The sequence below is a fragment of the Rhinolophus sinicus genome, chromosome 15, assembly GCF_057876585.1.
Source record: "Rhinolophus sinicus isolate RSI-liver-muscle chromosome 15, RSI-T2T, whole genome shotgun sequence".
NCBI classification, from domain to species: Eukaryota; Metazoa; Chordata; class Mammalia; order Chiroptera; family Rhinolophidae; genus Rhinolophus; species Rhinolophus sinicus.
This window is the reverse complement of record NC_142515.1, coordinates 73,446,615-73,469,885: the sequence shown is the minus strand read 5'-3', so window position 1 is coordinate 73,469,885 and position 23,271 is coordinate 73,446,615. Positions and strand designations below refer to the sequence as shown.

General features: G+C 57.2%; 1 protein-coding gene across 3 annotated transcripts in view; it reads left to right on the top strand.

Annotated features, from left to right (window-relative positions):
- Nucleotides 1-22,603, top strand: part of AP3D1 (adaptor related protein complex 3 subunit delta 1) — a 35,861-nt gene extending 13,258 nt beyond the window's left edge. For 2 of the 3 annotated variants that reach the window (XM_019743955.3, XM_074337494.2), the window contains exons 5-32: nucleotides 982-1,089; nucleotides 2,527-2,656; nucleotides 3,476-3,615; nucleotides 3,783-3,856; nucleotides 5,152-5,201; nucleotides 6,712-6,761; nucleotides 7,499-7,547; nucleotides 8,413-8,558; nucleotides 8,638-8,786; nucleotides 8,858-9,088; nucleotides 9,493-9,724; nucleotides 10,523-10,668; nucleotides 11,098-11,239; nucleotides 11,613-11,684; nucleotides 12,428-12,503; nucleotides 12,754-12,950; nucleotides 13,263-13,336; nucleotides 13,577-13,751; nucleotides 13,921-13,986; nucleotides 14,546-14,650; nucleotides 15,516-15,659; nucleotides 15,997-16,044; nucleotides 16,400-16,589; nucleotides 16,774-16,862; nucleotides 17,039-17,127; nucleotides 17,770-17,891; nucleotides 17,991-18,070; nucleotides 21,397-22,603. In XM_019743955.3, coding sequence (XP_019599514.3) covers nucleotides 982-1,089; nucleotides 2,527-2,656; nucleotides 3,476-3,615; nucleotides 3,783-3,856; nucleotides 5,152-5,201; nucleotides 6,712-6,761; nucleotides 7,499-7,547; nucleotides 8,413-8,558; nucleotides 8,638-8,786; nucleotides 8,858-9,088; nucleotides 9,493-9,724; nucleotides 10,523-10,668; nucleotides 11,098-11,239; nucleotides 11,613-11,684; nucleotides 12,428-12,503; nucleotides 12,754-12,950; nucleotides 13,263-13,336; nucleotides 13,577-13,751; nucleotides 13,921-13,986; nucleotides 14,546-14,650; nucleotides 15,516-15,659; nucleotides 15,997-16,044; nucleotides 16,400-16,589; nucleotides 16,774-16,862; nucleotides 17,039-17,127; nucleotides 17,770-17,891; nucleotides 17,991-18,070; nucleotides 21,397-21,492 — 3,270 coding nt within the window. In that variant the 3' untranslated portion in view covers nucleotides 21,493-22,603. The remainder of the gene's footprint in view (nucleotides 1-981; nucleotides 1,090-2,526; nucleotides 2,657-3,475; nucleotides 3,616-3,782; nucleotides 3,857-5,151; nucleotides 5,202-6,711; nucleotides 6,762-7,498; nucleotides 7,548-8,412; nucleotides 8,559-8,637; nucleotides 8,787-8,857; nucleotides 9,089-9,492; nucleotides 9,725-10,522; nucleotides 10,669-11,097; nucleotides 11,240-11,612; nucleotides 11,685-12,427; nucleotides 12,504-12,753; nucleotides 12,951-13,262; nucleotides 13,337-13,576; nucleotides 13,752-13,920; nucleotides 13,987-14,545; nucleotides 14,651-15,515; nucleotides 15,660-15,996; nucleotides 16,045-16,399; nucleotides 16,590-16,773; nucleotides 16,863-17,038; nucleotides 17,128-17,769; nucleotides 17,892-17,990; nucleotides 18,071-21,396) is intronic. The other variant, XM_019743953.3, reaches the window with a different exon arrangement.
- The last annotated feature ends 668 nt before the right edge of the window (nucleotides 22,604-23,271 follow it).

Sequence of the window (23,271 nt, the reverse complement as noted above, 5' to 3'; positions counted from 1 at the left end):
TTTAAGCAGCCACAGCCGCGCCTGCCACTGCCATTCCACTCCATTCACGTCCCCAGTGTTGGCTGTCCCTGTGCGTACGTACCATTGTAAATGAACCTGAGACTTCTGAACACAGCTGCCACAGACCTGCCCGTCAGGGCTGGGCTTCCTCCTGCTTGACAATGACTGAGTTCTCTGTACAAAGCCCCATTGCCAAGGAGCCCCATGGCAGCTCCCCTGGCATCTGCTGCTCTGCTCTGCTCTTCATGAACCACGCACAGGTGCACAGTTCGGCCCATCGGGCCAAGTTCTGTACCACGGCTTCTGATGTGGTTTCTCTCCTCAGCCTGGGCTAGAGGGAAGTGAGAAGCCCGTGTTTTCAAATCATTACCGCAGTCTAGAAGCTTAACTCTTTAAAATGCGTCTCAGTGTATTTTTACCACATATGCATGTGTAAAAAGTTTTGGGGGGTTCCTTAGAAAATGTCTCCGCAAGAGCAAGTCTGTGATGAGAACACTTCCCTTGTGCTGAGACACGGCACTCGTGCTGTCAGTCTTAGTGAGAACTAGAAATGGAGGGCCGGCCGCAGGTTAGACGTCAGAGGAGGGTAGGGCAGATACGTGCTCTTCCTCCTCACCTGGAGGATGGGGCACAGGCTGAACCTTCTGCTTTGGTTGTTGTAAGGGAGACACCCCAATGGAAGCAGGGGTGCCGGGGCTCCCCACCCTATGCCCGATGGGTGGCTAGTAATAGTCGGCCTTGCCGTCTCCTTAGCCCTGTGTTCTTAGGCAGGGAGCCTCCTCAAGAACCCAGCCCTGGTCGCACCCCTGGGACATGGGCTGTGTGGGGAGCCAGGGGCAGCCCTCTTACACCCATCCTGCTCTTCTCAGTGACAGTGAGGAATTGGCTGCTCCGTGTTACTCCTCGGGCTGGTGGGGGCAGCGGGGACCCCGGCGATGCTCGGTCGGCACTCGCCCCTAACCCTTCTCCCTCCTTTTTCAGGACCTGAGCAGCCCCAGCCAGTATGACACTGGTGTTGCACTGACTGGCCTGTCCTGTTTTGTTACCCCAGATCTTGCCAGAGACTTGGCCAATGACATCATGACACTGGTGAGTTTGTCAGTGTGCTGTCACCCCTGAGCCTTTGCTCCGTGAGGAGATTGGGAACATACGGGTACTGGAAAACCGAGGCTAAAACGTCACACCAAGAACACAGGCATGCGCAAATGGACTGGGGACCCCAGGATGAGAGGGGAAACTGAGTCACTGTCTTCCCCTCCAACACTTGGTGGGGCCGGCCTGGGGCCACTGTCGTCCTTGCATTGTTTCATCTCCTTTGAAATAGTCTGCTTGGGGGAGGAGTGGATGCTGCTGGCGGGTCAGGTCTGGCCAAGGGTGGTCAGGCACGTGACCCAGTTACTCTCTCTCTGAGGCCTGTGACGGTAGCAGTTGGCCCAACAGGCAGCGTGCTCAGGGAGACACTGACTGCGCCAGGTCTCCAGCTCCTTGCGGGGTTGGGGGCTTCTTTCCTCTCGGGTCACGTTAAAGCCTCTTGGAGGCTCTGTCCTTACCAGTCAGCCTGTTTGCTGTGCAGTGGGCAGGTGTCGGCTCATGGTCTATCTCAGTGCCGTCAGCTTCTAGATCAGGGCAGCACATCACAGCCACCTGTTGTGAATCACTTTATCCAAACACGGATAAAATTTTATCCGCCCATTCGTTCGCACCTCCTGGCAGCTTCCACGCTCAAAGGCAGAGCCGAGTAGTTGAGCAGACCTGGCCCACCAAAGCCGCAAATAGTGACCATCAGGTGATTTCAGAAAGTGTGCTGACCTGGTCTAGGTGACAGTGGTTCGAACCCATAGGGGTGTTAGTGATTTGCTCACAGTCGTATTGGTGTTGGGGGGCTGGGGTGGTGTTCTCAGGGGAACCTCTCTGGGGCCTTGGTGGATAAGCTGTGTGCCCACATGGTGTTGAGAGGCCTCCCCGACCAGAGCTGGGTCCCAGCAGGACAGTCCAGGGCAGTGCAGTGTGGAGTCGCCGAGGGGACTAAGGCATGGGAGGGGGCCTGGGACGCCCCTCAGCACCCTGCTCTGGGGACAGGCCTCGGCAGCTGGAAGAGGTGTATGCCACTGTTGATGGGCAGAGGCTGTCTAGTGTGACCTTCCATTCGCCTGCTCCCCATGTCTCATTGGTCCCCGGGGAGTTTAGGAGGAGGGGCTCAGCCTGCGGGTGACATGCCGCGGGGCATGGACACTGGGAGGCAGGTTTCGCTTGTGCCCAGGACACCATTGTGTGGTCCCTGGACTTGGTGGGGGTGCAGAGCAAGTGTGCATGTGGGGTTCGAAGGCTGGAGCTGGAGAGGGCTTTCCTCCGAGGAACGGAGGTGAGACACTGGCAGGTGTAGGAGGTGAGCGGGGCAGGGTGGGAGGTGAGCGCGCGGGTGCGCGGGGGCAGGGTGGGAGGTGGGTGCGCGGCGCAGGGTGGGAGGTGAGCGCGCGGGTGCGTGGGGCAGTGCCAGGGGAGCCTGATGGTCGCCTGCCCCTGCAGATGTCGCACACCAAGCCGTACATCCGGAAGAAGGCCGTGCTCATCATGTACAAGGTGTTCCTGAAGTACCCTGAGTCCCTGCGCCCCGCCTTCTCTCGCCTCAAAGAGAAGCTGGAGGACCCTGACCCCGGTTTGTTGGTTTGAGTTCAGATGGGGATTGTCAGGGACCTGGTGTGAGGAAGCTGTAGGTGGCGCTGGTCCGGGACCTCCGCTCCCCACCAGACGCACAGCCACGAAGTTCCTGGTGCCACAAGGGACGGGTTGGGCCTTGGAATCCGCTGTGTCTCCACGCAGCCCTGCTCCCATTTATTGGTGCAGGTTCTAGACACCAAGATGGAGGTGCTGGGTGTGCCCATGCTGCTGCAGTGTTGCTCCTCTAGGCGCACTGGGGGCCTGTCCGGGCGGGTGTCCACACAGTGGCCGTTAGGAGCTTCCTCCCACGCCTCTGCCCCCCCCCCCCCCCCCGCCCCCAGCCCACCGCGCAGGGCTCCTTGCAGCCTGCCCTCTGCTCATCCTTTTCTGTTACTCCTCCTCTGGGGAGACTCTGGGCTGAACAGCTGTAAGGTAGCTTCTCTAAAGCTGCTGTGGGTTCCCATGTATCTCGGGGATCTGTGCCGCATCACGGGGAATTATATGTGCGGAAAGTTTTGGCTGGGCACAGCAGGCTAGGGGCGAAAGTGGTGGCCACCCCAGGTGGAGGGGAACACAGTCACTTCATGTAGTGGGCGTCCCACTGCTGGAGTCACTTTGGTCTTGCCAGGCCCAGTCCTGCAGCCTCGGGCCCCCTTCTCTGGGGGGCGCGGTGGTGGTCAGGGTTCTAAGCGGTTGGGGTTTGAGCTGTGCCCACAAGTGATGGGCGCAGCGCCAGGCACAGCAGGGGCCCTGCACACGGAATGGCCAGCCTGCTGAGCACCACCCCTTATTGATGGAGACGTCCCTTGCCTCACAGGGGTCCAGTCGGCGGCTGTCAATGTCATCTGCGAGCTGGCCAGGCGCAATCCCAAAAACTACCTTTCCCTGGCCCCACTGTTCTTCAAACTGATGACCTCCTCCACCAACAACTGGGTCCTCATCAAAATCATCAAACTGGCACGTGTCCCCGACCTTCCCTCTTCTCGTGTGGAAAGGCCATGGGGGTGTCCTGGGAGCTCGGTGCGGGAGGGTAGGGGGCGGGGTTGGTCAACGTGGTTGTGTGGAATCCCAGACGCGCAGCCCTGCTCCTGTTGCCTGTGACCCACTGGCCTCTCATCCCCTAGTTTGGTGCTCTGACCCCCTTGGAGCCAAGGTTGGGCAAGAAGCTGATCGAGCCTCTCACCAACCTGATCCACAGGTGAGCCTCGGGGCCCCGTCCTCAGCTCCGCCCGCCTCAGGCACGCCTAAGGGAGGTCTCGGGATTGAGAAGCAGGCACACAGGGTGACTTTGCTCCAGATGAGTTTTGAGGAGCTGTGCCTTGGCACCCGCTGGCCTTCCTGGGACATGGGCTGGGCTGGCTTTCCCTCTCATTCAACGTTTGAAACAGCAAAAATAAGGAAGAAAGGTACCCCGCTCAGCTCCCTGGTCACAGTGGACCTCAGTGGTCTTCGTCAAGAGCCTTAGATGACTGTTGCTGGCCAGTTCTGGAATGTTCTAAGGGTTTCAACACCACCCTGGGTGCCTGTGGTTGAATTATGGGGACCGAGCAGCAGGTGGCTCAGTAGATCTGCTCCCAGGGTCCCAATGACAAGTAGCTATGGGAGGCAGGAGGAACCGCTCCTCCGAGTAAGGCCTGGCCTTGGGCAAGTCTGCCATCCCCTGGGCTTCAGTCTCCTGGCTCATAAACCAATCAGATGTTAAAAGATAATTAGATACAACAGATATCTGGGCTTGGGACATTTTGGTTTTAAATGAATAACCAGTCATGGAGTTCATAGCCATGGTTTTCAGAGAGGATTAACGAGAGGCCATCGGTCACGTGACCGAGGATCTGGCCTAGCTCTGGTGGCCTGTGCTCTGGGACATGCTGGTGATGAGGCTCGAGAGCATCAGCCACGAGAATATCAGTGGAGTAGACCCACTGGGTGCCCGCCTCAGTCGTCGGTCTGGGCTGTGCTCCCCGTGTCCCCTAGGTGCCCTGGGGTCATGTTGGGTCAGCACAGTGTTCTGCCTGCCTTTGTGTGGCTCTGTCCGATTGCCTCTCAGCCCCCCCCCGTTGGAGTAGGGATAGGCAGTGGCATCTGGGCTGCTGCGGCCGTCTCCGTGCTGCCGGAGCGCACAGGGGATTGGTCTTTTCTTCATGGGTGTCACATAGTTGGAAGGTTAGGGAAATAGGCACCTCCGGCTGCCTGTGGTGACTAGAAGGGGGATGCTTTTGTCCTTTGGAACGTTCTGATGACTCAGGTGAGAGCGGCCCCTGGGCCGTGCTGAGCGGACCGAGGTGCCAGGGTCATGGACAGCATCCAGGACCCACCACAGTCCCGCCTTGGAGAAAGGGAGAGGTGAGGGGTCTGAGCCAAAGGGCAGTGCCGTCCCCAGTGTGGCTTCCAGGCAGTAGGTGTCAGGGCCCTGTTGCCGTCATGACTGCACTTTCCCAGGCACAGTGCAGAGCGGCCAGCACAGTCCTCACATCTCTCGTTTCCCTTCTCTAGCACGTCTGCCATGTCCCTTCTCTACGAGTGTGTGAACACCGTCATTGCAGGTGAGAACTGGTACCTGGTTCTGGAATGGGTACTCAGGCGGGGAGGGGAGGGTACTGGTCCTGGTGGTGGGGTCTGTGACAGGCCCGTCCCTGATGGCCGTCCCCAGGCCCCACCAGTGTGGTGCAAGCTTACCTGGACTCGCAGGTTCCTATCTGCCCTCAGTGCATGGAGCTTTCTGCCGTTGCTGAGCTGTGCGCACCCCCATCTAGACTCCCTGGGAAGTGTCACAGCCAGAGCCCACTGCCCTCTCCCAGTCCCCATGTCAAACCCTGCCACTCTTGGTCCACCTGTCACACCGCCTCTGCAGGCCTTAGTTTTTCTGTTGAGAGCAGACCTCCGACGTCCTCCATTTGACCTTTGGGTACTTAGGTGTAGGAGTCCACAGCAGACAGTGAGTGAGGTGCAGTCACGTGCTGCTCAGGTCTCCTGAGAGGCCATGTGTTGCCTTCAGGACCCGACCCAGGGCCGCACAGTGTGCTACAGACGTGTGTCCGTACCGTTGAGTTATAGGCCCCTCTACTCCATATCTATTGGGACCCAAGTTGTTGCTCCCGGGCCCAGCTGGCCATCTCCTGGTTTGCCGTCTGGGTCCCGTGTTCTGCAGCCCCGTGCCTTGTAGACCAGCAGTGGGAGCTGGTGGTTTGAGGGGCTCGGCCTCTCATTACCTGCCTGTCCCTGCCAGTCCCTTCCCAAAGATGTTGGGAGGCAGCCTCACGGTCCTGTGGGCAGCCTTACATGCAGTGGTGCACAGGAGGCTGGCCCAGGGTCTGTGCTCCGTGTCTGTAGCTGCGTGGCCTGGGTTGTGAGTGTCCTTGTGGCTTGGTGACAGTAAAGAAGAGCAAGGGTGGTTGTGCGGGGCGGGGTGGTGGAGACTGCAGACCCTGGAGAGTGGGCTCTGCATCTGGAAAGTCAGTGGGGAGGATTGCGCATGGCAGGATCAGACAGCCCTGGAGATGGGTGGAGCACTTGGGGTGCAGGGCGGGTGGTGGTGGGCCTGGGTGGGCTGTCTAGGGGCTGGTACATCGTAGGGGCAGCGGGTCTCAGGAGATTCTGCGGAGCGTCAGCAGGAGTATGAAGTTTGAGTTCCATATAACTGCTCTGGGCAGATACAGTGCCCTTAGGTCTTCGATCTGCTCTCTTGGCCATAGACCCAACGCCCAGGGTTCTCACTGGGGCCCAGGACATATGAGACACCGGACTCCAGAAGAGCTGGTGCTCAGCATGATTCATGTGTTTGCAAAGACCGTTTAGGGACAGAAAGCCACTGCCATCAGTGAGGGTGGCAGGCACCCCCAGAGTTCTTTCCCAGATACTGCCTCAGGGCTGGCCTTGTAAGCCTGCCTTTCCAGGGCATGCTTGCGGTCGGACTGCTGTGTTAACCCTTTCCTGCACAAACGTCAACTGGGCCATGCAGTTCCCAGTGTGATGGTGTTTCCGTCTTGAGTCCCTCCCACTGGACGCACGATGGACACGTCAAGTGAGCTCCTAACCCAAGGTTGTCTGTTTCAGTCCTCATCTCCCTGTCCTCCGGCATGCCTAACCACAGTGCCAGCATCCAGGTACGTTGCGGGCCAGACACACAGCACAGGGTCCCAAGGATCTGCCATTGCTGGGCCTCTTCTCCCCTCAGTGTCCCCCCTGGGAAGCCCCTGCCCCTGTGGTCTGACAGAAGCCGGCCCAGCCTCGCACGCCACCATGCTCATGCCCAGGGCCCTGCCCTGGGCCTGGGAGGGAGCGAACCAATGGCTGACTGCCCTGGTGACAGTTCCAGCTGAGCTCTCTAGTGGCTCCTGGCTCCCCCTTCAGCCACTGGCACACATACCTGTGTCTTATCCCCCACCACCCTGGGTCTCCAGCTTCTTCGTCAGCCCTGTAAGTGCTGCATCCATCCTTAAGTGCAGCGCCCCGGGGGTTCCCTGAGTGGCCTAAGGACAATTGCAGTGGTCGCTCCGTTGTTTTGGGGGGTTTGGAGTTAATTACCTAAATTGTAAGTAGGTCCCCATGTCCCAGCATTTCCCCAGAAGGCACCACTGTGCTCGTCTTGTGTCCTCACCCATGCAGGCACCCGTGGCAGCGCCAGGGTGTCCCGTGCATGTTTCTGTGGGTGCTTCCCATGCATCCATGTTGGGACCTGCTGTCTGTCCTCTGCGGTGTCTCCTGTATGGTGGGTCTCCATCCGCAGTGAGGCCCCGATGTATGCAGGCCTCCTTGTCCACGGGCCAGTGGGGCAGGCCAGGGGTCGCTGCACTCATCATGGCTTCAGGAGACGTGACCAGTGTTATCTCCTCATTTGCAGCTCTGTGTTCAGAAGCTGAGGATATTAATAGAAGACTCCGATCAAAACTGTAAGTCACTGCCCTCCCTCTGTAGAGCTGTATGTGTTCCCTCTGGGAGGTGTGAGGCTATCTTGTCATTATGGCTCCCTGGTGGCTGTCCCAGCTGGCACACCGCAACTCTGCACATGCGTGCTCTTCGTAGACGTGTTCTCTTGAGAGGTTCCAGCCAGTGACACTGCCTGCTGCCTGACTGCACTGACCGGGGCTTCGGAGGCCCAGGCGTGTTGGCTGCTCGTTTTGAGTGCACATCTGTTTGTTTAGAGCAGGGTCAGCTAGTAACATTTGAGTTTCGCAGCACATAGTCTCTGGTGCTGGAGCCCAGAAGCCACCCTAGTCCACCTGTGAGTGACGGGCATAACCGTGTGCCGGCTCACCTGCGTTCACAGAATTGGCTTCTGGCTGGACGTGGCCTATGGGCTACAATTTGCCATCCCTGGTTTAGATGATTTGTATTGGGGCCACTCCGCAGTGGACAGTGGTCCCTGGTATGTGAAGTCCTCGTGGGGCCCATGGAGCCTGGGATACTCTTGTCAACTCCCCTGGCACAGGCCACGCAGGAAGGTGGGTGTCATGTTCATGGCCACACTTGGAGAGCGTTGGTGACCGCTTTGAGTGACAGAGGTGACAGCTAGAGTGCAGGGTAGCCTGCCTTCCTTCTTGGTGACGTGCCCCGAGGCTGCCTCTCCCACCATACCCTCCAGAGCACACCTCGAGTCCACCAGCCGTCCAGGACCCCTCGGTGCCAGCTGTGAGACACGCCCCAGTGCGCCCAGGCTGTCAGGGCCAGGCGGGGGCCGTGCTGCAGACTGTCGGCCCGAAGTGCTGCAGACTGGCGGGGCACACACGGGTTTAACCACGCCTCACATCTCCTCAGTGAAGTACCTGGGGCTGTTGGCCATGTCTAAGATCCTGAGAACGCACCCCAAGTCCGTGCAGGCCCACAAGGACCTCGTCCTGCAGTGTCTGGACGACAAGGACGAGTCCATCCGGCTGCGGGCCCTCGACCTCCTGTACGGAATGGTGCGTGCCCCTCCTGGGTGGGCGCTCGCTGCTCCGTGTCCTGGCCTGCCCCACCCTCACCGTGACCCCACCCTCCCAGGTGTCCAAGAAGAACCTGATGGAGATCGTCAAGAAGCTGATGATGCACGTGGACAAGGCAGAGGGCACAACCTACCGGGACGAGCTGCTCACCAAGATCATTGACATCTGCAGCCAGTCCAACTACCAGCACATCACCAACTTCGAGTGGTGCGTGCCTGCGGCCAGAGCGGGGACCTGCCTCCAGCCGGCACAGCTCACTGGCGCCCTCCCGCCCACAGGTACATCAGCATCCTGGTGGAGTTGACCCGGCTGGAAGGCACCCGCCATGGCCACCTCATCGCCGCGCAGATGCTAGATGTGGCCATCCGCGTGAAGGCCATCCGCAGGTTTGCTGTGTCGCAGATGTCCGCGCTGCTCGACAGCGCTCACCTGGTGGCCAGCAGCACCCAGCGCAACGGGCTCTGCGAGGTGCTGTACGCGGCTGCCTGGATCTGCGGGGAGTTCTCCGAGTGAGTGGGCGCGGGGCCCTGGGCCTGTGCCGGCACCTGCTGCGCCGAAGCCTGGTCTGCAGACCGGCTCCCCCATCAGCGTGCTGCAGCCGCTTTCTCCTCGGGAAGTAGTCTGCAGGCCGTGGGACCCAGCTTCCTTCTGCCTGCTGCTGGGTGTCCATCGTATATTCATGTCAGTGAACAGGTTTCCTTTCTTTTTTCCCCTCATTCTTCTCCGTTTGGCTACTTCATGATTGTCACATCGTTGCTATGGTTTCCTGTTTCAGATCCCCTCCCTCAGCCCCTGGTAGGATAGGGTCTGGAGCACACCCACCCACCCCCTTTAGCAGAATACCTGGTCCCTTCTCGGCTCCCGGGAGTCCCCGTGGCGGGGGCATGTGCTCACCTGGCCTCCCTGCCCTCAGGCACCTGCAGGAGCCCCAGCAGACCCTGGAGGCCATGCTGCGGCCCAAGGTCACCACCCTGCCCGGCCACATCCAGGCTGTGTATGTGCAGAATGTGGTGAAGCTGTATGCATCCATGCTGCAGCAGACGGAGCGGGGCTCGGACACTGAGGCGGCCCAGGAGCTCACCCGGCTCATGGTGGAGCGGCTGCCGCAGTTTGTGCAGAGCGCAGACCTGGAGGTCCAGGAGAGGGTATGCACCGCCAGCCAGGGCACCTCTGAGGGGGTGAGCGAAGCCTGCCAGGGGTGTGTGGGCAAATGGGACACGATTTCAGGGTGTGTGATCAGGTGATTCGGGATCACTGGGCCGGACTCGGGTTGATCAGCTCAAGAGGGAAACGTCCAAGGGGATGGCAGATTTCTGGTGGGTGCTGGGGGTAGGATGCTGTTTCTCACCACAGAAAGCTGGTTTGGCACGAGCTGTGACCATGGGGTGACAGCTGAGGGTGGTAACGTGGTCATTGATGGCTAGACGTCCTGGCTTGCTTCTGACACCCTGCTGACAGGGAGTTCTCAGTTTCCGACACAACACATAGTACTTACTAGTGCTCAGTGGACCCTGCTGTTCTCTGACATTGAGGGCAGGTGTGTGACGTTAGCCGTCCAGTGGCCGGGGACCCTGATTCCTGTGTTAGGCTGAGGCCAGATGCCACAGCCCTGGGAGCCCTGACTTGGAGCTTCATGACGCTGCTGGGCATCTGGGGCGCTGCCCTGTCTACGCGCTTTCCCTGCAGGATGGTGTGACCCCGGAGTCTTGCTTATGGGGCTGGTTCCTTCCTGGGCCGGCCCCTCCACAGCCGAGGGCCGCTCATGGAGCCTCCTGGGTGGTCTCATCAGGGCTCTGGCCCTGGTGTGGCTGAGTGGCTCAGCATCTCCTTCCTCGGGCAGCGGGGGCTTCCACATGGCCTGACTGACGGTCCTACAGTTGTCACCTGGCATTCAGAGCCCCCTTCTCCATGACTGACCCATGGCTCCTCTGTGGCCCCCACAGGCTTCCTGCATCTTGCAGCTGGTCAAGCACATCCTGAAGCTTCAGGCCAAGGACGTGCCAGTGGCAGAAGAAGTGAGTGCCCTCTTTGCTGGGGAGCTGAATCCAGTAGCTCCAAAGGCCCAAAAGAAGGTTCCGGTCCCTGAAGGGTGAGTCGGGCGGCTGTCAGAACATGGAGTTGGGGGCAGGGTTTGTGGTCCCAAGCGGAATGGTGTGGACAAAATGAAGAAACGCAGGAGGAATGACCCCACCCCACCCCGCCATGCCTGAGCCCCCAGTGGACTGGATGGATCCCCATCACACAGACCATACTGGGTGTTCACCAGTTCTCGTGGGGCCCTATTGGTCCCATCCCTGGTGCCACCCCGGGAAGTGGGTCTGCTGACAGCCCTCACCCACAAACCTCGGGGGTAGTGTGAGCCTATGTGGGAGCGCCAGGCTGTGGGGAGGGCTGTGAGGGGCAGCCCAGACTCCAGGGTCCCCTGGGTGCTGACTCATCCACAATGAGCCCTGCAGTGAATGTCCCAGGGTTGGGCACACAAGCCAGAGGCACTGTGTGATCTCGCTGTGCCCTGCAGCCTGGACCTGGACACCTGGATCAATGAGCCGCCCCCAGACAGTGAGTCTGAGGACGAGATGCCCAAGGCCATCTTCCACGACGACGAGACACGGCACGCCAAGCAGCGGCCACCCGAGGCTGAGGAGGAAGAGCTGGCCCGGGTGAGCCCAGTGCTGCACCAGCTCTTGCCAGCATCAATCGGGTTCTGCTGAAACGAGAAGCTCCCCTTCTCTTGGCCCCAGAACTCCGTAGAGACCCTCAGGGGCCGACCTAGCTCCCGTCTCGGCTGTGCCCCCATCCTTAAACCAGATAGTCATCACCTCTCCTGGGGTTATTGCCACCTGCTGCCTGTCCCCACACCTGCCCCTTCCCACCGCCGACCTCAGTCTCCCTGTCGGTCAAAGAGCCACAGTGAAAGTATCAAGGGACCCAGCCCCTCCACCTGGGACATGGAGTGAGAAAGTGGCCCACACTCAGGAGGGAACAAGGGCTTGAATTCCATGTGTTTACTGACCTTGAATCCTATTTCCATAGCGTCGAGAAGCCCGGAAGCAGGAGCAGGCCAACAACCCATTCTACATCAAAAGTTCCCCGTCCCCGCAAAAGGTGAGACCAGCCCATACATCCTCCAGGGCTGTCCCCCTGGCCCTAAGGGTCCTAGGCCATTCTCGGGTGGACACCAGGAGCTCCTGTCAGTGGGGCAAGCAATGGGCTCTCCCGATTGAGCCATGTGGCAAGACTGTGAGGGGGTCCTGAGCACGGTGCCCACGTTCAGGCTGCTCTGACCACTGGACGCTGAGAGGCTGCAGAGGTGGTGCCTGGGAGGGCGGGGTGTTCCGCCTGGCCAGAACATTCTAGATCTTGGTCTGGGGTGGCACCTGCTACCTTCATCAGCACCTTCCACACAGTGCACCCCCACTAAGGGTGCATAGGGCTCCCCGCAGGGCACAGCTCTATGTGGCAGGTACTCACGTGTGTCCCCCCGGGATTGCTGGTTCCCCTGGTGACTACTCAGCCTCCTGAGGGGCCTGCAGGTCCTTCTCCACCCACCGTGCACAAGGGCTGCATTTCCACACCCGCTGGTAGCTGTGTCATCTGGCTGCTTGATCCTGCCGTCCAGGGGGCATCTGTTGTCTCACCAAGATGTCGAGCCTGCTTTGCTTGTCTAACTAGGACAGAAAAAATTCAGAGGGAAAAATTGATGGACATACTTTTTCATGCTACAGACTGCTCCCCCTGGCGTCTGTGCCTCCCGCTGGGCGGCGACTCCCCCCCCCTCAGCCCCCCCTGGCCCCACCTCAGGCTGCCATTGACTGTCCCACCCAGTGACACCTGCGTTCCCTCTGCAGCGGTACCAGGACGCACCAGGTGTGGAGCACATACCTGTGGTGCAGATCGACCTCTCGGTGCCCCTGAAAGTGCCAGGCAAGTGTTTGCGCAGACAGTGAGGGATGGCGGGAGGCGTGGGGACAGGGAGCCCCCTTGCTGCAAGTGTGGCGGGACTCCTGGACACCAGTTCTCGGACGACATTCAGAAAGCCCTGCCTGCATCAAGGTGGTCCTAAGGAACAGTGTCCCCTTGCTCTCTAGTGCAGATGGGGGTGCTCCTCCTGAGCCCCTGGTGGCCAGTGTATGGCTCCCAGCTGCGTGGGGCTGAGCACCATGCCTGCCTGCAGGGCTGCCCACGTCCGAGCAATATGTGAAGCTGGAGGAGGAGCGGCGGCACCGGCAGAGGTTGGAGAAGGAGCGGCGGAGGAAAAAGCGGAAGGAGAAGAAGGGCAAGCCGCGGCGCCACAGCTCACTGCACACAGAGAGCGATGAGGACATCGCCCCCGCTCAGCAGGTGGACATTGTCACCGAGGAGATGCCCGAGGTCAGGCTCCCTCTTCCCCCGTGCGGCCCAGCGGGCCTGCCGCTTGCCATTTTGTGCCCATGGCTGGGGGTGTGGCAGGCTGGGCTATGACTGGACATCCCCCCCTGCACTTCCACTATGTCCCGCAGCCTGGGGATGCTGGCCCAGCCCCACCTCCCTGCCCACTCTGAGCACCTGACCCACGTCAGATGCCCTCATGGGTGTGACCTGAGTGTCTGTTTCTGAGAAAGGGGGCGGGATTCCTGTTAGGCTCGAGCTTGGGGTCCGGCAGGGGCTGGGTGAACTGGACGCCGAGTCCATCTCTTCCCTCAGAATGCTCTGCCCAGTGATGAGGATGACAAAGACCCCAATGACCCTTACAGGGCCCTGGACATCGACTTGGATAAGTGAGTGGGGGCTGGCTGGGCGTAGGTTTTCCCCGTGTCCGTGTGTCCTTGCTGTCCCCCCCCCCCCCTCTGCACTTACACAACACATACGGACAGAAGGGCTGGGTGAGGGCTCCCCCTCCTCCAGGCCTCGTCACAGGCCATACGTGTACCACGTGGCAGGGGTTGCATGTGGGAGGATGGGCTCGGGGCCTACGGGCAGGCAGCCAGCTCTTCCTGTGACTGTCCCCCCACCCCCAGGCCCTTAGCCGACAGCGAGAAGCTGCCCATCCAGAAACACAGAAACGCTGAGCCCTCCAAGTCTCCTGAGAAAGAGGACGTGTCTGCCTTGGAGAAGAAGAGCAAGAAACCCAGGAAAAAGGAGAAGAAGCACAGAGAGAAAGACCGGGAGAAAAAGAAGAAGAAGGAGCGGAAGGTGAGGCCCTGAGACTTGTCGCACCGGTCACAGTCGAGGGGTGGCAAGCCCCGCCCTTGGTGGAACACTGGATGTTTCCTGTGTTCACATGCGTGTTCATCCCCGGGGCCCTGTGGCTGGTGGGGCCCATCTGCTGCTTTGGTCAAGCTTTGTCTTTCTGTGGTTTCAGAGCGAGGACTTAGATTTTTGGCTGTCCACCTCGCCACCGCCTGCCACTGTCCCCAGCCTGTCCATGGTAAGAGATTAGGGTGCGGGTGCACTGTGCTGACCCCACATAGTCCTCTGCTGAACGCATGTGCTTCCCAGCCCCTACATGTCTGCCTCTCCCTCTGGGTGCTGTCAGCAGCGGCCCTCCCCCTCCGTCACCCATTGGACCTTCCCAGCTACTCAGGCCCCTGGGGTGGGCAGATGTGGGGGGCCCGACTGGGGCCAGCTCCCATGCCCCAGGGCTTGCCTAGGCACTGGCTGTAGCAGTATGGAGTGGTTGAGTGGCTGGCCCTTAGTGCAGTGCCCACGATCTGGGCGGTAGCCTTGAGCAGTCGCTTTGTGAAAGTAGGTAGGGCCCGGCGGTGACCCCAGTTAGTGCTCATTTGGCCTCAGGCCAGGCCTTTCCTCTCTGCCAGCCATTGCATTTCCTGGTGGCCACACACCTGCCTTCTGACAAAGCACCTGACACAGAAGGAAGCCGGGCAGAGGCGGCCCAGGGCTTGTCACTCACAGGGTGTCCTGGCTGAGGGTGGGTCAGCACAAGGGTAGAGGAAACCCTCTGAGCCCAACCACTGGGCTTCCTGCAGGAAGAGCCAGGGGTGAATGCCGTTGTCACTGCCCCCGAGGAAGAGCATGAGGAACCCAGGAGACTGGAGCAGGATGACGAGGAGCCGCAGCAGGATCCTGAGAAGGTGAGGGTGCCCACCTGGCCATCTTCACAGGGAGAGCCTAGGCCGGAGGGGGGGAGGGTGGTCCCCTGCTGCCCAAATTCCTCCACTTGGGGCCTTCGGCCTGCTGACAGTGGCCCCCTCTTGCTGTGCTTGGGACGTTCTGGTTTTCATGGCAGCTTATTGAGCTGTAACTCTTAACACAAAGCTCAGCCTTTTAAAGTGAACCGTTCACTGAGTCTTAGCACATTCCTAGAGTGGTGCAACCATCCCCCTAATTCCAGAACATTCCATCACCCAAAATGAAATCTGTCCATATCATCAGTCACCCCCACCCCCCTCCCCAGCCCCTGGCAACCACGAACTCACGTCCTGTCTGTGGACGTGCCTGTTCTGGACATTTCACGTAAGTGGAATCACACACTGTGTGTCCAGCTTCTCTCATGAGCACTGTGTGTTCAGGGTCCATCCACGTGGCAAGTGTCAGCGCCTCCCTCCTTTTCACGGCCGAGTAGTATTCCATTGTGTGGATGGGCCACGCTGTGTGTGTCCGTTTATCCGTTTGATGGACATTTTGGTTGTTCCCACCTCTTGGGTGTTGGGACTCTGCTGCTGTGGACACACGTGTGCAGGTTTCTATGTCGACATAGGTTTTCTTCTCTAGTGTGCTTCGAGGAGTTTGGTAGTTGCTAGGCCATTGTGTGTTCTTAACCTCAGCGATCTGGGCCTTGTGCATTCCCCGTGGACCCTGGGGGGTTGTTGGCCTGTCCACCTGACGTGTGCCCCTTACCTAGGCTCACTTGGTTGCTATATCTCAGGCCACAGGATGGGAGGGGAGGGCATTGTCGAAGAAGTTTGGGGCTGACGCTGACCTCTTCTCCGGCTTCAGAAACCTTCCAAGCATAAGAAGAAGCACAAGAAAGAGAAGGAGGAGAGACCCAAAGAAAAGAAGAAAGCCAAGAAGAAGCTACCTTCATGTGAGGGGGCAGCGGGGCCCGTGGAGAACGGCGCACTCGAGGAGGAGCCTCTGCCGGTGAGGGCACTTCACTCTCCTCCTGGGGGCCCTGGCCTCCATGCAGGAACCAGGCCAAGTCCAGGAGCTGGCCATGGCGGACTGGTGGGCCTCAGAGCCTGGCTTTGGGTGTCAGGGGACATCGCTCTTGCCTGGGAGTTTTGCCCTGCTATGCCGGTATCAGGAGCTCCTGGGCATAAACTCGTTGTCTGGGGGATTCCTTGCCCCCTGAATCTCATGGTCCTAGTATTTCAACCCAGAGCACTTGATAGCACACAGCAGGCTTCATTCTGTGGGCGGGTGGGTGCACTCTGAGGCCCCGGCGATCCAAAGCTGAGCTGTTTTCCTTTGTTTCTAGCCCATGTCCAGCTACTGTCTCTTGGCTGAGAACTCTTACGTTAAAATGGTGAGTGATGTGGATGGTTCCAGGGTGTGGGGTGCAGCTTAGGGGCCCTTTGCACGTGAGGGCAGGTAGCTGTGCCATGGGAGCATCAGCAACCTCTCTGGTGAAAGGACCCCATACCACGTGTCTGACGGTGTGGGCAGGGCAGGGCCAGGGGCTGATGGGATGGCAAACTGTTCTCGAAGAAAGGACAAGAACACTTGAAAATACAGACAAAATGGAGACATGGTTTTCAGTGAAGACTCGGGAGCATTTCTTGACAACGAGCTTTGCTCGCGCTCCCTCGGGACCCTGTGCAGGCCAGGAAGGGGCCCCATGGGCTTCCGCTGCACCCCCTGACCTAGGCCTTGCTGTGCAGACATACGACATCCAGGGCAGCCTGCAGAAGCACAGCCAGGTCACCGTGTCCATCGTCCTGGAGAACCAGGGCCACAGCGTCCTGAAGAACATGGAGCTCAACGTGTTGGACTCACTCAACACCAAGCTGGCCCGGCCTGAGGGCTCTTCCGTCCACGATGGCGTCCCTGTGCCTTTCCAGCTGCCCCCAGGTGAGCCAGCCATGACATCCAGGGCTTGGTGGAGGCCCGGTGCTACCGAGAGGTTGAGCTCCTCATCACACCGCCTTGCCTCAGTCCCAGGTGCCCACTTACCTGCTGCCAGGGAGCTGGCAGCCCCTCCTGGGCCCGTGGCACAACACCTCTCAGGCCCCGCTCTCTGTCCTACCCTCGCCAGGAATCTCCAACGAAGCCCAGTTTGTGTTCACCATTCAGAGCATCGTCATGGCCCAGAAACTCAAGGGGACCCTGTCCTTCATTGCCAAGGTACACAGGGCCTGAGGCCGTGGTGGGGCCTGCAGGACCCTTCACACCACTCCAGGTGCACCCAGTACCCGGGGACGGGCATCCTAAGGGCACGTGAGGCCCTGGGTGGGAGCCCTTCCCAGATCACCGGGATGCGCCCGAGCTCATCCTCACTCACCCTGCGCCCCTGCTCCCAGCAGAACGAGGAAGGGTCCACCCACGAGAAGCTGGACTTCAAGTTGCACTTCAGTTGCACCTCGTATTTGATCGCAACACCATGCTACAGGTGCGCGGGCCCACCCTGTTTTCATGCCGTCAGGCTTTCTGCGCAGTCACTTCAGAAAGTCGTCTGCCCTAAGATGTGAAGTGAAAGAGCACAGTTGTTGGGCGACTGGCTTGTAGTTAGTGTAGAAAGTCCAGCTCCTCTGACATTGGCAGCTCGGGCCGTGTAACAGACAGCACAGGCCCAGCAGCTCCAGCAGCAGACACTGCTTCTCCCGGTGCTGAAGGCTGGAGTCCGAGGTCACGGTGCTGGCAGGACTGGTTCCCTCTGAGGCTTCTCTCCTTGGCGTGTGGACGCAGTCTATTCCCTATGTCCCTGTCCCTCTGTGTGTCTGTGTCCTGATCTCCTCTAAGAAGGACACCAGTCAGATTGGATCAGGGCCCACCCTAGTGACCTCATGTTACCTTGATCACCCCTGTAAAGACCCTGTCTCCAAATAGTCACATCCTGAGGTCCTGGGGGTTTAGGCTTCGACATTGACATTTTGGGGTTCAGCACATGACATTTTATAAGACCCTTGGAGACCTCCCAAGTCACAGGCACATAGGAGAAGTCCCACCCCCTGGGGCTGGGGCTTTATCTATCTTGATGCTTGGGAACCTGCCTGTTGTCAGCATCTCTGTCCTGCCTTTGTCCTTCCCACAGCGATGCCTTTGCCAAGTTGCTAGAGTCTGGGGACCTGAACATGAGTTCAATCAAAGTTGATGGCATTAGTATGTGCTTCCAGAACCTTCTGGCAAAGATCTGTTTTCACCACCATTTTTCTGGTAAGGGATTTGATGGGGCTGGTTAACGGCACAGCCTTTGCGCCCATGTGGATCTGCCTGCGGGGCCGCACAGCCTCACCCCTGCCTGGTCTGTTACAGTTGTGGAGCGAGTGGACTCCTGCGCCTCCCTGTATAGCCGCTCCATCCAGGGCCACCACGTCTGCCTCCTGGTGAAGAAGGTGAGCCTGTGTGAAGGCGGCCTTCTCGCCCCTCACGCCACGTCTGCTCCTTCCCCCCTCAGATTCTTCTGTGTAACATGGCTGAGTTCAGTCTGCCAGCTCTGCTGAGGGCTATGGGCCTGTGTTTCTGGAGACGATGGGCCTTGAGTTTTCTGTCTGGTTTTGGGATCAGGGCACTCGTGACCTCATGGAAGGAGGTGGGAGCTGTTGTCCCCTCCTGCGTTTCCTAGAAGACATCATGTGTAATTCGTGTATTTCTTCCTTAATACGTTTCGCAGAATTCACCAGGGAAACCATCCAGGCCTGAAGGTTTCTTTTTGAGAGGGTTTTACCTACAAGTTCACTTTCTTTAATAGTCATAGGGTCCTTGATTTCTCTATTTCCCCTCAGGTGAGTGTTGATAGTTTGTGGTCTGTTTCACCTAAGTTACCGAATGGGTGTGGGCAGAGTCATTTGTGGTTCTCTTGTCCAGGTGGTGTTCGAACTGTGTCCAAGCAGTCAGTAGCTATAGCCTTCCTTCATTCCTGATGCTGGCAGTTTGTGTTCTCTCATTTTTCTTGGTTATCCTAGAGGTTTATTGATGTCATTGACCTTTTCAAAACCTTTTAAAATCCAACTTAAAAAAAAGTTTTTTAAACAATAAATAAATTTCACTGAGTTCTCTTTGTCTCCTTCCTTCTGCCAGCTTTGAGTTTAGTTTGCTCCTTGATGAGTCTCTTCAGGTAAAAGCTTAGACCTTTCCAAGAGGCCTTTCTTTGCTCGTAAAGCATTTACTGCTATAAATTTCCCTCTAAGCACTGCTTTAGCTGTACCCCGTCTTTTATTTTCATCTCTGTGCACTTCAAAACATTGTCAAGACTTCCTCTTTCACACATGGCTACGACTTCTTAGTTGTTAGTTGTATGGACCACTAGGATCAGGGGTCTTTGTGGCAAAATCAGTACATGATGCCCCTCTTTATCCCAGGGAATTTTCTTTGCTCTGAGGTCCATTCTGTCTGATATCAGTATAGCCACTCCCATTTTCTCTTCATTGGTCCTTACACGGGATGTCTTTTTACTTTGAGTCTCACTTTATCATCACATTTGAACGAATTTGTTGGGAGACACCATATAGTTTGGGTTATGTTTCCTTATCCATTCTGCCAATCTGTCCACTAACTGGTGCGTTTAGACTATTTGCATTTAAAGTATTGCTGTTGTGTTTGGATTTCAGTCTCCCATTTTATTTGTTTTCTGTTTGTTCCTTCTATTTTTCATTCCTCTTTTTCCCTTTTGGCTTCTGTGACTGCTATTTAGTTTCCGGTGTTGTGTTTTGGACATTGTCTCTGTGTTTGTTGTGTGGTGCTCTAGGGATCATACACTCTTAGCCCATCACGGCCAACTTGGAGCTGATACGTCACCTCTTCAGGTAGACCATGGATATCTCACTGCTCTGTCTGTCCCTTGATCCTCCCTTGTGTGAACAGTTGTCCTGTATTGTATTCGTAGACGTCAAAGACACCATCACAGCACATTGCACTTCTGTTTTCCACCCTCAAACAGATTTCAGAGAACTTGAGGAAAGGGGTCTATGTGTTCGCCCACATTTAGCACGTCTGTTGCTCTTTCATTCCTAATGTTCTCCGTCCTCCTTCTGGCTCAGTCCCTTCTGTCTGAAGAACTTTCTTCAGCAGTTCTTTTAGAACAGGTCTGCCATCCAGGAGTTCTCTTAGTTGTCCTTCACCCGGTTATTCTTCATCTCAACATTCCTCAAGGCTCCTCTCACTGCATCTACAATTCTGGTCTTTTCTCTTGGTCAGTGCTCCTTGACTTACACTGGGGTTATGTCCTGAAAAACCCATCATAAGTTGAAAATACTATAAGTGAGAAATGCGTTTGTTGACCTAACCTGCGAAACGCCAGAGCTTAGCCAGGCCGACCTTAAAAGTGTGCCAAACACAAGATCCAGAAAACGCTGCAACACAGCTTGCATCATTCACCCTTGTGATCGCGGGGCCAGGATCAGGCCTCCTGTCGATAACCCAGAAGAGATCCAAATTCAGAATTCCAAGTATGGTTTCTGTGGAATGCTTTCGCTCTATCGTAAAGTCGACAAATCCTAAGTCAGAGACCGTCTGTACTTTAAAAAACATGCCACTTCCGTTTGGCATCCATGGTTTCTGATGGGAAGTCCACACTCCTGCACCTTTATTCTTTTTATAGGGAGTGTGGCTTTTTCTCTGGCTGTTTTCAAGATTTTTCTTTGTTCCAGTTTTGAGCAGTTTATGATGTGTCTGGGCAATGGCTTCTTTGGGTTTATCTGTTTGGAGTCTGCTGAACTTCGTGAACCTGTGTATGTGTATCTGTTGCAAAATATGGGGAGTCCCGGCTGTTATTAACTACTTATTCAGCATTGCATTCTTACCCTCCTTCGGGGGTCTTGTGACCTGAACCCACAGGTTCTGCTGCCGCTCCTCAGGTCTCTGGGCATTGCCCCCCACGCCCTACCCTGGTCCCTGTGCTGTCTGCTCATACTGGATTGTCTGTTAACGGGCTGTCAAGTTCACTGACTCTTCCTTGTCATATCCGTTCTGCTGTTGAGTCCGTCCAGTGAGTTTTTTATTTTGCTTATCATATGTCTAGGTCTAAAATTTCCATTTGGTTCTTCTGTATACCTTCCATTTCTTGGCTGAGATGCTGTTTTCTCTTTGTGTCAAAGTGTTGTGATTGCTTGTTGGAGACTCTTGTAACAGCTGCTTTATACCGGTAAGATCAAGCTGCCATCCGCCTCATTGTGCTGTGGGTGCTTACCGATCGTTTTTTCCAGCGAGCTGAGATCCTCCTGGTCTTTGTGCTGAGTAATTTCAGACTATATCTTGGATGTTTTGACTTAAACAAGACTCCGGGCCTTGTTTAAATCCTGTGGGAAATGTCAGTACGTAGGCTCTGCTGCAGGATGTCTCGTTCCAACATCTGTCCGTCTTCATAGCCTTTGTCCCACCCATGCTCAGTATTCTCAGCATCTGGTGCACTGGCTCGTTAGGGTGAACTCGGTTCATGAACAGCTTTGCAGGTCACTTGCCCCAAGCTCCTCCCAGGACCGACCACAGGGCTTAGTCGCCCCACTCTGCCGAGCTCTTTACCGCCAACACCGGGTCTGGTCATAGGCCCAGGCTGCCCAGGCTACCGCCGTAGGCCTCCATTCAGGCCTCATAGCTCCTGGTGGGAGACGTGCACATGCTTTGCCGTTTACCTGGGACCCCTCCTGTTTGATTAGCAAAGCCCCACGTGTAGGACAGCGTGTAGCCATGGGGCTGCAGCATTCCCGGCAGTTTCCCTTTTCAGGGTGAGAAGTCTGTGTCGGTGGATGGAAAGTGTAGCGACTCGACGCTGCTCAGCAACCTGCTGGAAGAGGTGAAGGCGACACTGGCCAAGTGCTGAGTGTCGTTGGCGAGACTGTGATGGAGAGATACTTTCCAAGTGCTAGGTTTCTCCTGTCGCATGTACTTATCCAGCCCCGCGTTAATCTAAAGTCACCGTGTCACCAGTTAGACATCGAGGTCATGTGTTCATTGATTTCTGCTGTCATCTCTTTTACTTTGCCCCTTCCCACTCTTTGGGGAGAAACCCCTTTTCAGTCCCCAAACCAGCAGTGGCTCCTGTAGCTGGGGCTGGCTACATGCCAGCCACAGGGGCTGCCCAAGGAGCCAGCATGACCGCTGGCCCGTCAGCAGATGGGTGGCTGGGAGGGGGAGCGTCCTGCTTTTGTGAAGCCATCCAGTCCCACAAGTCCCCAAGTCCACTGCCTGGTGGCAGTTGGGGAGTGAAGAACAGGCCGGCTGCTCACCACGGTGATATTGACATTACCCTCCACCTGTCACAGTTGTAAGTCAGGTCCTCTCTCCCCAGGACACATGGTGGGAAAAGGGTCGTGCAGGCCACTGTCCATTGCATTCTGTGTCCCACTGTGGTGTTCGTGTGCCGGGAGGAGAATGGCGGTGGATACCAAGGGTAGGGATCCATTTGGGACCCCTGACAGAACAGGGACTTGACCTTTTTGTCAGTTTCCTTTCAGTAGAATATGTTTTGGTTGGCCTTGTTAGGAGCATCTGGTAGAGTGCTACGATTCCAGGTCCCCTCCTCGTCACTGAATGCTCCACAGGGTTTGTCCCACGTATGCCCGCAGCTGCCAGGAGGGCCTAGTCCTCGGCTCCATGCCCCGGTGGTGAAGCAACTGTGTCCTGGGGAGGCCGGGCCCCTTTAATGCACCTCACAGGCAGGGCAAGGGGACCCTGCCCACCCCAGTAAGATGGAACTTTCCTCAGAGATGATGGTTCTCAATGACGTTTTAACTTTCCTTTTGATGAAAACTGTCACTTTAGCATGTAATCTATTGCAGAATCCTGTGCAGTGATTCTAGAATCTCAAAATTGTATGATGTGTTATATAAGAATTTATTTGCTGTCAACATTCCCGTGTAAAGGAGAGACAGACATTATCACGCTGCTGTCATGATTTTGTGTCAACATGACCAATAAACTTGCAAAACATACATTTACCTGTTGGGTCTCACGCCCGTGGCAGTGTGCATCCCGGTCATCACGCCACAGTGGGGGAGGTGGTGGTTATTGCACAGCCGGCATTTCTAGACAGTCCCTGAGCTGCTCGGGGTCTCAATGTGGGCTGTGGGGCACCCAGGCGGAGGTCAGTGTGCTGGGAAGCCCTGCCCCTGTTGCCCCCTGTACCCCCATCCCCTCAGGAGATGACATGACCCCATCAGCCATCCAGGCCCCTGGGTTCAGGGTAGTAGGGCCCCATGGGGTCCACCAACAACACATGGTGGCCATCATCCTCCTTTTGTTTCCTGGGACCCCAGTGGTGAGAGGAGGAGCAGTGGGAGCAGATGTTGGGAGGCCCTGCTGGTATTGCATTAATTCATGTTTCCACAGGCTTTCCTGATGCTGCGTGGACAGGGATAATTTGAGTTGAGTCAGGCTAGGTAAGTGGTCAAAGACCAAACCAGCCACAGCTTGAATCCCAGAGTGTGAGAGGTCGAGGAGCGAGCACAGACCGGCCGCACAGTAGACCCCAGCTTGGGGTGCCCTGATGAGGAGAAAGGCCACCTTTTACCAGCGTTCACCAGGAGGCTCTTTCCTGCTGTTCTTTGGGAAAAGGTGCGTCCTGCAGTGGCGCCAGCCGCACGGGCTAGAAAAGGCCAAG